This window comes from Haemorhous mexicanus, chromosome 2 (assembly GCF_027477595.1).
Source record: "Haemorhous mexicanus isolate bHaeMex1 chromosome 2, bHaeMex1.pri, whole genome shotgun sequence".
Taxonomy (NCBI): Eukaryota; Metazoa; Chordata; class Aves; order Passeriformes; family Fringillidae; genus Haemorhous; species Haemorhous mexicanus.
Genome location: NC_082342.1, coordinates 84,160,470 through 84,175,268, shown reverse-complemented (window position 1 = coordinate 84,175,268; position 14,799 = coordinate 84,160,470). Strand labels below are relative to the sequence as shown.

The 14,799-nt window shown below is 38.6% G+C and overlaps 1 protein-coding gene across 1 annotated transcript in view; it reads right to left on the bottom strand.

The window, feature by feature from the left end:
* ITGBL1 (integrin subunit beta like 1) overlaps positions 1 to 14,799 on the bottom strand; it is a 125,205-nt gene that overhangs the window by 108,947 nt on the left and 1,459 nt on the right. Inside the window, exon 2 of the mRNA XM_059839305.1 lies at positions 14,578 to 14,789. Within this exon, the coding sequence (XP_059695288.1) occupies positions 14,578 to 14,789 (212 nt within the window). The remainder of the gene's footprint in view (positions 1 to 14,577; positions 14,790 to 14,799) is intronic.

The window sequence follows — 14,799 nt, the reverse complement described above, 5'->3', positions numbered from 1 at the left end:
ACTCTCAGTTTTCAGACAGGGGTGCTCTGCTCACCAAGTCACTCTACTGCATTTGGACTGCATCTGGTTTAGTTTTCAAACTTATAAGTTTCAAAAGCTATGGTGCAAGTATTACCTGTAAATGCCTATTTGAGACATTCCAGTATTTGGAGTGGGGAATGAAAAAAAATTAATTTAAATTGCATTTCTATTATATAAGGAGCATGAAAGTGCTTTTATTATTAAAGCCTACATTGGAAGAATCTAGTACTAGGGGGAAAGAATGAAGATATTGAACTATGCTCATTTCCTTGCTGATTTTATTTTCATGTCAAAATATATAATGCCAATACAATATTTTTCAACACAGCAGTCAAACAAATCATCTTTTTTGGCTCTCTCTTACATTTCTTCTAGAAATAAATCTTGCTTACTCAAATGTCTAAAATAGGATTTCCCTGCCTAGCTGTTCGCCTAGAAAGGCATTAGTATTTCCCTATTGATTTTTGGCATCTGTCAGTTTAGTCTCTCTTTTCTATACCACATGCACAATGTCTTCAGGCATTTGTCTCCCCCATTTGCAGCCAGAATGAAACCACTGAGCTAGGAATTTTGTGAATGTAACCATCACAAAATTAAGTTACTGTTTAAAAACTCTTGCTGCTATAACAGACCTACATTTTCCTGTTCTGAGGAACATTTTGTACTGCATGAGATCTCATACATTCCAGCTGCCCCTCGTATATGAAGTTTTTACTTTTGTTTCCAGCCTTTGATCCTTTTCTTCTCACTTTCACCACATTAAATTTTTCTATGTGCATTTTGGTTCTTTTTCAGCCAAGCAGTAAGACACAGCAGAGTGGAACTCTTGGCTTCTAATGCTTGCCAGAAGGCGTTAGAAGGTATGTAGCCAATGTAATGCTCAGTCTGATCCGTTTTTGAGAAAAGAATTAAAAATTCAAACTGACAGTTCAGAATAGAAACAAGAGCTTGAGGTTTTGACACCGCAATGATAAAAAAAAAAATCAAAAATGTTTGCTTAAGGAAAGCAAGTATTTATTATAAAGGTGTCAAGTAGATGACCAAATGAAGTTTTAGCTTTTAGGTAAGAAAGTGACTCTGTATACAGTGACATTAAAGTAGGGACTAAATTAGTAAAACTATATGACTCACTGAAAGACATTTAAAACCACTTATGTGACTCACATGGGAAGAGAAGACAGATCAAGAGGGTACAGTGGGAACGTGCATTATGTGAAGACAATTGGACTCCTCAACATCAGCTTCTGTCACTGCACTGGTGAGGTGACAATTCTGTCATATATCACAGATGAAGTAGCACCACCCATTAAAAGTACTGCTTTTCTTCTGGGGTTAACCTAACAAAAAATTTTAATCACCACAAAGCTATTCAGTTTTATAGAATACACAGCCCATAAATGCAGATGCTTCCCTTAGAGCACTTTCTGATTTCATGGCTTCTCAGCAGCAGCAGTTGAATGACACAGTATCAGCCAGACCAGAACACAGCTCCAGGAAGGGCTTGTCCAAAAGGATGGGGGGAACACTGGGCAAAAGGAGAAGTTAGGCAGTGATGTTTTCATGTTCATTGGACACAGGAGAAAAGAAGACTGGGGAAGCTTTCTGTGGGTGGAATTCCCCATTTCCTTCCTACAAATGTGCACAAGTGTGATGAATACCATATGCTTAGGGAATGCAGGAAGATCAAGAGAATGAAAGAAGGAATAAAAAATATTCATCGAGATCTGTGCTGTATGGTGCGTATATAGAATTACCCTGTGTATACATGGGTGATTTAGCTGAAGAAGGGAATAGTAGGGGCAATTTCCCAATGACCAGTGATATGAAAGAAATCAGGAATGGAAGTGTTGTCCCCCAACAATGGCAACATCTTTTGACTTGTCATAAATCTAAATAATGTTTTCAACTATCAGTACCGGGTTCAGTTCATTGCTGTCCAAGAATAATTAACTTTCTAGAAGTATAATTTTGCATTGAGACATAATAGGGAATACACATTGTCATGGCAGCAGTTAAAAAAAAAAGCCAATATAATACTACTTGCTTCCCCTGTTTCATTATCTGACAAAATATTTTTACCTATTTGCTTCCAGTGAAAAATGCAGACCAGATGTGGCTCCTGCTTAAGTAGGAATTATGTTATTTGATATTTAATGGACCCAACAAGAATTAAGAGCTTCTAGAATATAAGTTTTAACATGGTCTATTTTGGTGTACGTCAAATGGCAGCGCAACCATTCACTTTCACTTGGTGTTTCGTTCATTTTGTCATAACTCCATAAGGTCAGTAGTTGACTAAGAATCCATTTGTTACAATGAAGCAAATTTTAAAATATATATGTTTCTGTTCAATGCTTTGACTGTTATTTTTCCATCCAATTTCAAGGATTGAATAAAACATGTTTTCCATGACTCTGAGCTTGTTACACAAGTCTATCTACCATTTGTATCTAGAAACAATAATTTATGCCTTTCCGTTGAAAAGATGCCTAAACTTCAGACAAGCAAGCTTGTTCTGAGAATCATTCCTACTTAGAGGCTCCATAGTGGTCATTGAAAAATGTGGTTATTTTATAAAGTATTATAAACACTGCAGAAAATGAAGGGGGTTTGTATTAATAGAAGGAAATCAATGGTTATGCATCTGTTTCAATAAATTATTACATTTTGAAACATTATAGCATGACAAAAACTGTGTTTATATTACCACAGATCCTCCTCTACTAAGGCAGAGTATCAAACCAAGGAATGGTTTCACAGCAGCATCAAAGAAAAAAAGCCTCAGAGACCTTTGCAAGAGATCATCTGGTCCACTTCTTTGTCTGGACACACAAGCAAGTGTGTGTTGATCCCTCTTGACTTGTCCAACCTGTTCTTAAACCCCCAGCCAGAGATTCCACAGTCTCCCTAAGACAAGCTTTTTACTGTGGTCAAAATCATTCTATCTCTTGGGAATAAGAAGAACAATTAAGAGATTATTTGGAGAAACTAAAACAAACCATAAAATTTCAGTGTGCTGTGCCACCTTTCTTCGGGAGGAGAAAGTGGTGAAGCAAGCAGAAAAGAAGATACAGGAGTGTACATCTATTTATACCTATTTTAAAGTTTTTGTGGTTTAGATTCATATCCTAACAAGCTCCCCTACAACTGAACAACCTGCACAAATAAAGCATGAGCTAAGAGTGTTTGACTACACACAACTGTGGTTAACTTTCACAAAGTCTGTGAATACCCAAGGCAGTTCAGCTCCTCTTGATGGCATGCCTCCTTTAAGATTCCTGGGACACAAGAGCAGAGGTTATTGGTTGGAGATGGAGCCACCAGGGAGTGTAAAGAGAGCCAAGGTGGATCTGACTTCCACCCAGGTCCTCATGGAAACAACTGTTCTTTGATGAGCCAGAGGAATGGATTAGGACAATTGTGAGGAGCAGTGCCAAGGAACTGAGCCAGATATAGACCACCCAAAAAGCAGAAAAGGTTTTCAAGAGGAAATGGAATTAGTAAAACAAATTGTCAATTGGATATGACCAAAATGCTGCGAGTGGGAGTGGCAACCACAGCTCATGCAGAAAAAGATGGAGGAAAAGCCAAGACAGCACCTGAAATGCAAAAATACAGAGAACTGGAAGCCTAGGAAAGGCCAGAGGAATTATGATCTTGTTTCGAAAGAGCTTGATACATGGTGTTCCAGAAAGAGTAAGATTATTTTAAAAACCTCTGAGTTCCTTTGATAGGGACCCATGAAATAAAAGGAAGTCTGTGGTCACTATTTAAATATTATCCTTTAAGATATTATCCAGCAAGAACTTAATTCAGAAATTCTCATGTGAGGTGACCTTTTGAAACTATCTTCAGAGAAATCATGTTGCATTTTCTGGACAATATCTGTAAATAAAAGCTTTTCTAACCTGTAAGTAAGTGTACCAGACATATATTTAAAGCAGTTGATAAGTTTAGAATGGAATTTCCTAATTTACAAAAAGTAATGTACAAAAGCTTTAGAATGGTGACAGGAGAGGGGATTGAGACTTACCCTTCTCATACAAAAAAATTCTCATTACAAAATCTTAATTTTACTATGGCTTTCCAAACAAACAGACCATTTAATAAAAGCTGGGATAGATTTCCCAGTTTAAACAATTCCTTCATTTATACATCTGAGTTTAAATCTTTGAAAAATGGCTTTTCATTTATCAGAATGTTTTCTCACATAACTCGCATTCCTGCTAAGTTCAACTCTGACATTCTGGAGAAAAATTATTTTGGTCAACGTCCTGTCAAACTACCACTAAGTAACACATAACTCTTTAAAGCAGCACAAAACTCAGAAGGAAAACAAACCAGAAATTCATGTAAAATGCTGTCAAGCTTAAAAGCATTCAAAACTTTGGAGATGTCGTTGTTGTTATTGTTTTACCATTATCACTTGCAGGTAAATGACAGGGTCTATATTTTGCAGCTGTAATTTTGTCAGCTATTGCCCAGAGATTTTGGCCAAACAAGGGCCAGAACTGCTGTGAGACCAATTCTCTGTTGGCATAACTTTATTGATTTCATTAGACTTTTGTCAGCAGAAAACATTGGCTTCTGTTTCGCTTTGGAAAAACATAAAAAGCAGCCACACCATCTGCTTTTATTAAAACACATTTTTAACCTGAAGAGTAAAGATGAGTGATAGGATCCACTCCTAAATCCAACAAAGTACATGACTGAGCTTTGGTAATTTTGCTAATCCCATCTCAAATAAATTTTTTGGTATATGTCTACACAAAGCTTGTAGGAAGTTAAACATTATAAATCTTGAAGAGAAAATTATTTTTTATTGTGATACAGAAATCTATGCCAATGATATGCTCTAACACTTCTCTGCTAGGCTTCGATTAATTAAGCAGCCTTGGGGAGAAAAAGGCAGTAAGAAATATTCCAGTACTTTTCACTGTAGGATGATGCCCTAAAGCCCTGTGAATGGGAAATCAAAATCATGGAATCACTGAATCACAGAATAATGGGGTTGGAAGAGACCTCTAAGATCATCGAGTCCAACCTATGCCCTAACACCTTAACTAGACTACAGCACCAAGTGCCATGTCCAGTCTTTTTTTAAACACATCCAGAGATGGTGATTACACCACCTCCCTGAGAAGAACATTCCAGTACTTTATTATTCTTTCAGTGAAAAATTTCTTCCTAATATCCAACCTATACCTTCCCTGACATAGCTTAAAGCTGTGTCCTCTTGCTCTGTCAGTTGCTGCCCGGTGGAAGAGACCGACCCCCACCTGTCTACCACCTCCCTTCAGGAAGTTGTAGAGAGCAATAAGGTCACCTCTAAGCCTCCTCTTCTCCAGGCTAAACAGCCCCAGCTCCTTCAAATGGTCTTCACAGGGCTTGCATTCCAAGCCCCTCTCCAGCCTTGTTGCCTCCTCTGGACGCACTCAAGCATCTCATCATCCTTCCCACACTGAGGGCCCAGAACTGGACACAGCACTCCAGGTGTGGCCTCACCAGTGCCAAGTACAGGGGAAGAATGCCCTCCCTGCTCCTGCTGGCCACACTATTCCTGACACAGGCCAGGATGGCCTCGGCCTTCTCGGCCACCAAGGCACATTGCTGGCTCATGTTCAATTGGCTGTCTAGAAAGAGAAAAAAGTTCGCTCTGTCTGGCTTTACTGGACAAAAGGATTTCCTGAAATGCCAACTGCAGGCAAACTCATATAAATGAAAAATAGTTATACCCACTGTAATAGTTCCTACATTCTCTATTCCCATCCAGAGAAACTGGATCTAGGTGATGGGCAATTTTCCTTCAGTGATAACTGGCAACTTGATCTCTCCCTTAGCACAGCCTAGGAATTGTGCTTCATCCTTCATCATATTTGCTGTGTCTCTGATGAGAATTATCTGTGGCTTGAAACAGAAGTGAGAATTAAATAAAATTATTTCAAAAGACAGTCATTAGAAGTTCTAGTGCAACAACAGTACTTCAATTAAGAGCTTCAAGACCATTTTCTGATCTTAAATATATTTCTTACTGGTTATCTGCCTCCCACAGAATTTACAGGACTACAAAGGCACCTGAAAAAAAACTAAATAAATTTGTAATACTCACTTCCATCATTCTGTTGAAGAAGGTCTCAGCCTTACCTCTGCATGTTAGACTACAGACGTAAAATTATTTCCAGCTTAAAAGCTTTTTGAAAAAAGAACTGAATCTGTCAAGACAACTAGGGTAAAAGTGTGGTATGTTCCATGAGACAGCGTAAGTGTTTCTTCCATGTAAAGTACATAGTTATTAAAAGGCACAATTCAGCAAAAGCATTCAGGAGAACCATAGTGCAATATGTTCTTATATGACTTTTGGTCATGGCATCGCCACCATCCAGCATGATTTGGTCCTTCTGCAAGTATGTTCATGAGATGAAATTGGTTGTCCTCCGCCATTTCAGTTCCTTCCTGTTCCTAAAGTAAGAGGTCTGAACTTCTCCAGTAACCCTTCAAAGCATGACTTTACAAACCCCTCTTTTGAGGACTGTGGAATGGAACACAATCCGCCAGGCACATCACTGCACAAACAGTTCTCTGTGGGACTGACCTGCTACAAATTCACTTCCCTATTTATATGTGGAACACTTTTAAACTGGTAATACACTTAGTGTTTTCATAAAACCAAATTGCTCTCACTTGGATAGTACACATAGAAATCAACAATTATTGCACACCTAATGCACAGGTAGCTCTTAGGAAAAAGAATACATGACAATTTTTTGTAAGAAATAGTATTTTTAGGACCAAAACAACATAAAATGTGGTTTTGACACAGCCTTAACTGATGGTTTTAATACTAACAGATTTTATTCTTACACCTCATAGGGACTTGGTTTGAGAGTTCCTAGGAAGGACTCAGACACTTGGGTTTTCTTCTGAGTCTCATTATCAGCCTTAGATGATCAGGAGATGTACCTCAACTTCCCTTCTCTTCAGTATCAGAAGAAAAACACATACCTTGTAGTAATTTGTTGCAAGAACTGCAAAGAAAGGTGGATATGAGAGCTGGATGCTATGACCATCACAGTTCAGTTCTATATACCAGGCATGCTCCCCACATTTGAAGTGGAAGAACCACATTACTTAGAGGAGATATGGATATAGAAATGGTTTGGATTATGCAAATTTACCTCTTGTTCACAGAATACCATTCATTATTCATCTCTTAAAAAATGCCTGTATCTTCATCTGCTGAAAAGAAATTCAAATTTTATACCAACTCTACTTGTATCCAATGATTTCCAAAGGGGTAAGGCTAAACAATAAATGAGTCTGGACATTTTGGGAAGTGGAAAGGAACAGGATTTTTTGAAGAGGGGCTTTCGGCTTCTGAGAACTCAATGAGCTTGTACCATTGAGTTTCACAAGTATCCAGTTACTTTCTGGAAAATACTGTTTAAAACACTTGGAGTAAGGAAATGGGGTTCCAAGAAACCTGTGTTACCTGACACTGCTGTGTTACCTGACACTGCTGTGTTACCAAACTGTTTGCCATGTGCGTTCCCAACATTTCAGGCAAATGAATGGACTAAGGTAAATGATTAACATTTTAACTCGCTTTCAACATGTTACCAAGTTTGTAAACTAAATCATTTCAAATACCAGGAAGAGACCATTTTCCTCCTGTTGTTGCTGCATAAGTTCACTGGAGAAAACCATAATGATTATAAAATTAAATGATGCATAATAGTGTAAATGCACAGGACTCTTCAACAAAGGTAGACAGATTCAGCATTTCTTAGCTGTCAACCACACAGCTTCAAGATATAAATAACTTTAATACAGCCTTTTAATTAGATAGGAAATTATATGCAAACCAGGAAAAATACTTAAATGAGCTATTTTTACATTGAATAGCCTCTAACTCTGGATCATAAAAGCTAACATCCCCAATATTTAAAATGACAGATACCACCTGGTTGAAAAGACTGAACAGGATCTGCTGGAGGCAGACAACTGGAAAAAGCATGCCTGAGAAAGGTAAAATTTGGCAGTCTCTTTGGATCATGGGAGGATTCTCCCCCAGCCCATTCACAATCCCCCCAGCCTAGAATTGCCCCCAGGAACAAAACACTGTGACCAGGTGCTCTAGTTAGAACATCTGCTGCTGCATGGAGCTGCTAAGGCAACAGCATTCAGCTGTGATGTTCTATAAATCACAAAGTTAGTACTCAGCTCACTCCTGACAGTGTCAGAGCTGGCACTCGAAGTGACCTTCCCCATAAAAACGACCCAGATATAACTCCAAAAGCTCTGGCTGCCATTCTTTAGGTCACTGACAAGAAAGTGTCCCAGACTGTATCACTGATGCTACTCACATGGACAGGCAGAAGGGCAAAGCAGATCTTTCAAAAAAGGCAACAGGTACAACTCCAGTTGAAGTCTCTTGAATCCTCATTCTTCTACATACAAGAATATGGTCATGCAACTGCTCAAGTTGGTGTTCCAGCCTACTCCCAATGTACAAAATGTACACAAACCCCTATCTGCAAAAATTATTCCCTCCATCACTAAGAAATGAAACTTTTAAATAACCTTTAAAAATAGTGTTTGAAAGAAGAGCAGGGTTTTTTCCCTTCATAGTCCTTACATTTCCAAAGGAAATTTGAATCCAGCAGTATAGCTGTGTACACCATAAGCACATCATAACATGGCTTCAACCACCACACCCCTCCAGTTAAAACACTGGTAAGTTCTGGCACCACATATATACTATGGGGTCCTCCTCTGCATGGCCAAAGTCAAACTCCAGTACTTTTCAAGCACAAATTGCCCTTCTTCCTGGACAGCTCTAGCAATGAGTAATTTCCTCTCAGAAAAGCTCATAGGAACTTTTTAATCAGTGATGTTCTTTTTCAAGACAAACTACTTGGGAACACTAACACTGAAAGGTCTAGAGTACAGAGCCATAAGTGATGATTGTTTGAAATCCTTGACAGGACCAACAACCAACAATAAAACTTTAAATAAGCATAGAAAATTAAACCAAGACAGTCAGTTTGTCCAAAAAAGGCTGTAATAAGAACACACACTGATGCCTATCAAATGATAGAGCAGGTAAAAAAATTAATAAACACTTGTAACAGTAAATATACCATCTACTTTCTATTCATCATATATTTTTCATAATAATGATTCTGAAACACAAGTGTTAATAGAAATGTTTATAGACACAGCCTGTGTAAGCTATTTTTTAATAAAGAACATTCTTTCAATTAAATAACAATATACTTCATTATCAGCCTGTGAGAAGCATAAAAATTCAAACACACTTCAGAACACTTATTTGCCTTGACAAAAGTCACACAAAGGTTTGGTTTTTTCTCTGCAATGGATAAGCATGTCACCCCAGACTACAGAAGGACAAAAGGTGAAGGAGATGCTGCTCCCAGCCTTGTTTTGCTGCTGGTGCCAGCCTGACGGGCTACAATCCAGCTCTGCTAGGTGCTTCCACATGCCCAACACACTCACTTTTACTTTTTAAACTAACACCTATATTTGTAGATGCTATTTGTAGCATCTACAAATAAAGGTGCTCAAAATGAGGGTTAAGCAACCAGGTACATAAAATTATTGTTACTTTTAAGATGCTTCCCTTCCATTAATCCCCCCTGCAGTTTTTGTGTCTAAGCTTCCTCCTGCCTCACTCACCATTGCTATGAACCCACACACTGCACTTGGAACTACAACAATTGTCAATGTATCAAAGACTGCTTGATTTTACCTAGATCAGGTATCAACAGCACAAAGTTGCGAATAATACAGGCTTTAGCTTGTGTTTTTTGTGTCTGCTGGGACCTCAAGCACTTAGCAAGGAAATTAACCTGCAATGAGGTCTATGCTATCACGACTTCACTTCTGCTAGAACCTGAGGAACCTGCTTGGAGATGAATATGGATGCTATTATCACACCTACACACCCCTGCTCTGGGAGGAAAAGTCACAAAATGGCAAGTTCTGAAGTCCAGACTAAAGCAAACTAGGTCAGAGCAGAACTGCAACCTCCATTTTCGTCAGTAGCCTCCTGCCCTATTTTTAACTTGGTCTTTTAAGGAGGCTTTGTCTCCAATGGCCAGGTGTGCCACAGTTGAATCTTTGCAAACATGGCCTCTGGCAGAGAAGAGGCTTATACCTGTTCCAGGGCTTTGAAAATGGCAGTCAATGCAGGTCACAGGCTGACTTTTCTTCACACTTTTAGCAAGAAATGCTGCTCAATGAATAATCAGCGTGTCAGACCTCCCTTCAGTATGAATACAAAAGCACATTTGTTAGAGCCTTTCCAGCTCAACTTTGATAGCTCTACCTAAAGACACTATTCAGCTTCTGTGTAAAGAGCAGTCCTCAGCTCAAAATGTTCTCCAAATTCCATCTTCCAATTCCTAACTCAAACTGGTATATATGACCATACATCAAATAAACTCCCATGGATGCATAGTTACGTATTACGTTAATACTTCAATTTGGATTTATCTTGTTATTTCTACATCTACTCCTTGTCAATTTAATTTTTCACTTGCGTTCTCTACATGGTTTAAAACCTTACAGATCAGGAAATAATAGCACTTAAATCCTTTTGTCCTCCATGTTATGCATGAGAATACCTCTGCCTGTGAAAACCAACTAATGCTGACATTATACTGCTGAACTAGTATTAAAATAGGTACAGCACCCACATCAACCACAGCTTTGAAGAAAGAAACAGAAAAAATATTTCACTGGCCTGAAAAGCAGCTAGTTCCACAGCAACTGCTTATGGAAAATCAGACTGTGCCATCATTTTTCAGTAGGTGTAAAAGGTATTTCGGTTTGGAAGAAAAATGGTTCATAAAATCTTAAAAACTATGAAAAAAACCAAAGGTAACAAATACAGTTCTGAGCAGACAAACTTTCTTCATGTGTTGCTGCCTATATTGTCACCAAATTGTATCTGTCTTTTCATCTCACGTACTACAAGCAGTGCAATCACACATGTCCCAGCTGGCAGTTCTTATGGTGCACTCTCTAAGAACATCTAAGTGTTCCCACTTCAGTTGGCCACTGAAGTCTATGCTTAATTTAGTTTTTCATTAAGCACAGACAAAGTAAAAAAGATTAAATAAAAATTCCCAAACCAAGCAACCAAACAAAACAAGAAAACCCAAACAAACAAAAGCTCAAATGAACAAACAAACAAAACCCACAAAAAAAATCACTAAAATGTATTTTCCACTGTACTGCAAAAGCCCCACAGAGCAATAGGTATCAAGCAGTGATGTGACAGGAATTAGTCCTGTATTCCACTTTCCCTCACACACAATTTGGGCTCCACCTATGCTAAGAAAGCCTGAGGCAATATGCAACTGTCTGAGGTCAGAACTACTACCTGCAAAAAAACCAGCAACAAGAATACTGTCTGTTCTGAATGCAGCATAAATCCTTTGGGGATCTGATTGTTTTTGATTCATTCCTCCTCTTAGCTCATCTCCCTGCTGATTGGCAACAAAAGATAAAATAAAGATGTCCCTGACATTGCAAAGAGAATGACAGGACAGTATCTACTTGATTTCTTCTATAGCCCATGATACATAAAGCAAATAAAAAGGCCAGGAGGAGGACAGGAGACTCAATGATTCAGACCACACACAGTACTTGGTTCCTCCTTTGTTTCTGACTCCATGAGGGGATCACCTGTTACTTTATCAATCCCAGTAGGATAAAAGGCAAGAAAATTATTGGAACTCACTCTAAAGCACCTTGAATCATAATGGGAGAGAAATATAGCAAAGTCTCATGGGAAAGTAAAAGGACAGCAACATTTAAATCTGCTCTTCTTTATTACTCATTACATAGCCTCTTTCCCGTTTTTACAAAAGGTTTATTAGAAAAAGGAAATCAATCAGATGGATAGCTGATATTTTCTTTACCTTCAGCCTTTCTCGAGAATATGACTGCTCAACAATTGGTCCAGAAAGTGGATCTGACACAGAAAGTGCCTTTAAAATAATGAGCTGCATATTGAGCAACTGAATATTTTTTTTTAGCTTGGGACAGGCAAGGGAAGTGGAGGTATGTCTGAGTTGACTGGCAGGAAAACACAGCTATCTTTGGCATTCATGACTCAAACAACTCTTCCTGTCCACCTCTGAATATGAACATCACTGGTGATCAGATATCAGTCACTTGAAAAAGGAATCACTCTGGCAGCTTGAAAAGTAGCATATTTTAAACAGCATCAGCCTCAAATACCATGGCTTTCTAGAGAGATGTTGAAGGAGTGTCTAGAAATTCGCCAGTCAGCAGTTACTGCTGTTGCCTATGTCAGGAGAGATCCACAATTAAAAGGGACTGCAAATGTCAAAATAAAAATATGAAAAAGAAAATTAAAGCAGGAAACAGAAATAGAACTGCAGAAAGACATTATGGCTATTTACTTAGAGGACACACAACTTCATCATTAAGTAAAAAAATGGCCCAAAAATGCAAAGAAAGAGAAATATGTCATACACTGGAAATTACCCTGGTGAGGTAATGTTAAGAAACATCACTGGATGCAGTTCACTGAATATTTGGGTAAGGGAAAATATTATTCATACAACCTAAGTTCCAGTCTCCTTCCTAGAGTTATCCTAGATCTGACCTTCTTTTCTATGCTCCCTTCCTCCCACATACACATAATTTCAGTGACTAAAAACATGAGGGGAAAATGAAGAAGGCAACAAGTACAGCCTGAAAGGAAGTGTTTCACCAACTGGATTCCAGCTCTAGAAGAGTTACCTGGGGCTGCTCTCCTGCAGTGCTGGGGAGCCCCGGACTGCAACAAATCAGCTGGGTTTTTAGCACAATTGTCGATAAGCCCAAACGAAGAAAGCAAAACTCTTGTACCCTTCACAGTTGTTTCTCTCCCCAAGACTTTGTACTGAATTTTTTACTAGTTTTGATTTTTTTTCCCCAGAAGAGAGAATTCAAATTATCTCACATCTCAGTGGTAACGTGGTAACACGGCTTCAATACTCCAGCTAGGAGTGACAAAGTGACAAGTACAGAAGATCGTTTTTAAAAAAACATTTAATCACTTAGCATTCACATCTTTGAACTGCTGCATGAAGTGCTACCCAAAAGCTAAATATTGTTAAGAGATCTCTTGATGCTGTTTATTCTGTGAGCACACTATACCACCAAAGCCCTTACAAAACCTGAAGCCACTGTTACGATATTAACAGGAACATGATGGTGGAATTCACAGTTGAATATTAAAATTGAAGGAGCTTTCAGTTTCCCTTTATGCAATTAACCTAGCAACAACAGCAAGCACTTTGAAATAACACTACCAATCAAAAAATTCATGTTTGTGACAGCAAAGCAGTGAAATGCTGTGATATTTCTTATGTAGAGGGATTTAATACTGCTTACTGCAGAGTCTAGAAATCAGTTTCTCTACAGAACTCTAAAGCCACAGGTGCCAAATATAAATCCCATTCCTGGTCTTTTCATGTTATTACTGGACTTCCTGCATAAATTGTTGCTAAAATAAGTTTGGTCTTTTTTCCTACAAAATTTGCCAAACCAACTGCTGGAATGCATTTGTATTGTCCTCTTACTAGAATTTCTGTAATATTCCCATTGACCTAATTGCAGGTTTTGGCCTGAAAAGATGACACGTTTCTGTGAATCTGGTAGAGCTGTTGAAACAGGGATACTAGAATTGAAGTACCCTTCTGGCCCCTTTCATCAAGCTCCAGGCTGAATCCCCTGAGGAATGTGATGGCATTTCTTCTCCCTGCTTTTTTCTAAAATCCTATTCTAAGCTGCTTGAAAAAAAAAAAAAAAAATCCGACCAAAATAACCCAGAAACTTAAGTAAAGACAGCTGAAAAGATGAAAGAGCGATAATGCTTAGATGTAAACCAAGCGACATGTTCCAACAACTGGCAGGAACTAAATTTTGTCCCAGAATGTATGTTATTAAAGAATACAGTGTCAGTGGGGAAATCCCTGAAACCACATTACAATTACATTGTTTTAAGTCTTTCTTTGGAAAGTATTATCATTACTTAGAGAAAAACAGAGTTTTCATGCTTATATAGCAAATATGAGTGTGGTACATCTTACAGTAAGTCTTTTTTCTTATAGCAGGAGAAGACAAAAATAATCACTGGACAAAATTGATTTTTTGTAAATAGTTTAAAATAGTTTTCTTCAAATGAAGAAAGATATAAAAATGTGATCAATATTACATACTATATTAGACTTAAAACATAGTTTGCAGAGCCTCCAACTCAAAGCAGCTCCTGCTTTTGCCCCTGATGCAGATGAATCTTGCTCCAAGCTAAGTCCCATTTTGTAGCAGACACAGTGCCTGTAACTTCCATCCTTTAATCTGGCAAAATCCTTAGATGTGCCCACAATTCCATTTAGAGTCATGTTTCAGGGACCCGTATACAATCATGTCTCTACTGTGTCAGTGTGCTGTGTTCCTGGTTTTAATATATATTCCCAGTTTTCTAAGCTTCTGTCGTCATCAGGGCTTCCTTACCTGTGCAGATTTTCCCGTCGTAGGTCTCGCACACCCAGTCGTGGCACTCGCAGAGCGGACCGTAGTATTTGCCAGACTCAGTCACTTGGCAGATACAGACTCCACATTCACACCTGCCTCTGTCACTGCACAGCTTCCCCCCCGGGACGCGGCACCTGAGCTCCGACTCAGCCCGGGACAGCCAACAGGAAGCAGGGATACCCAAAGCGCTCCTGTGGGGGA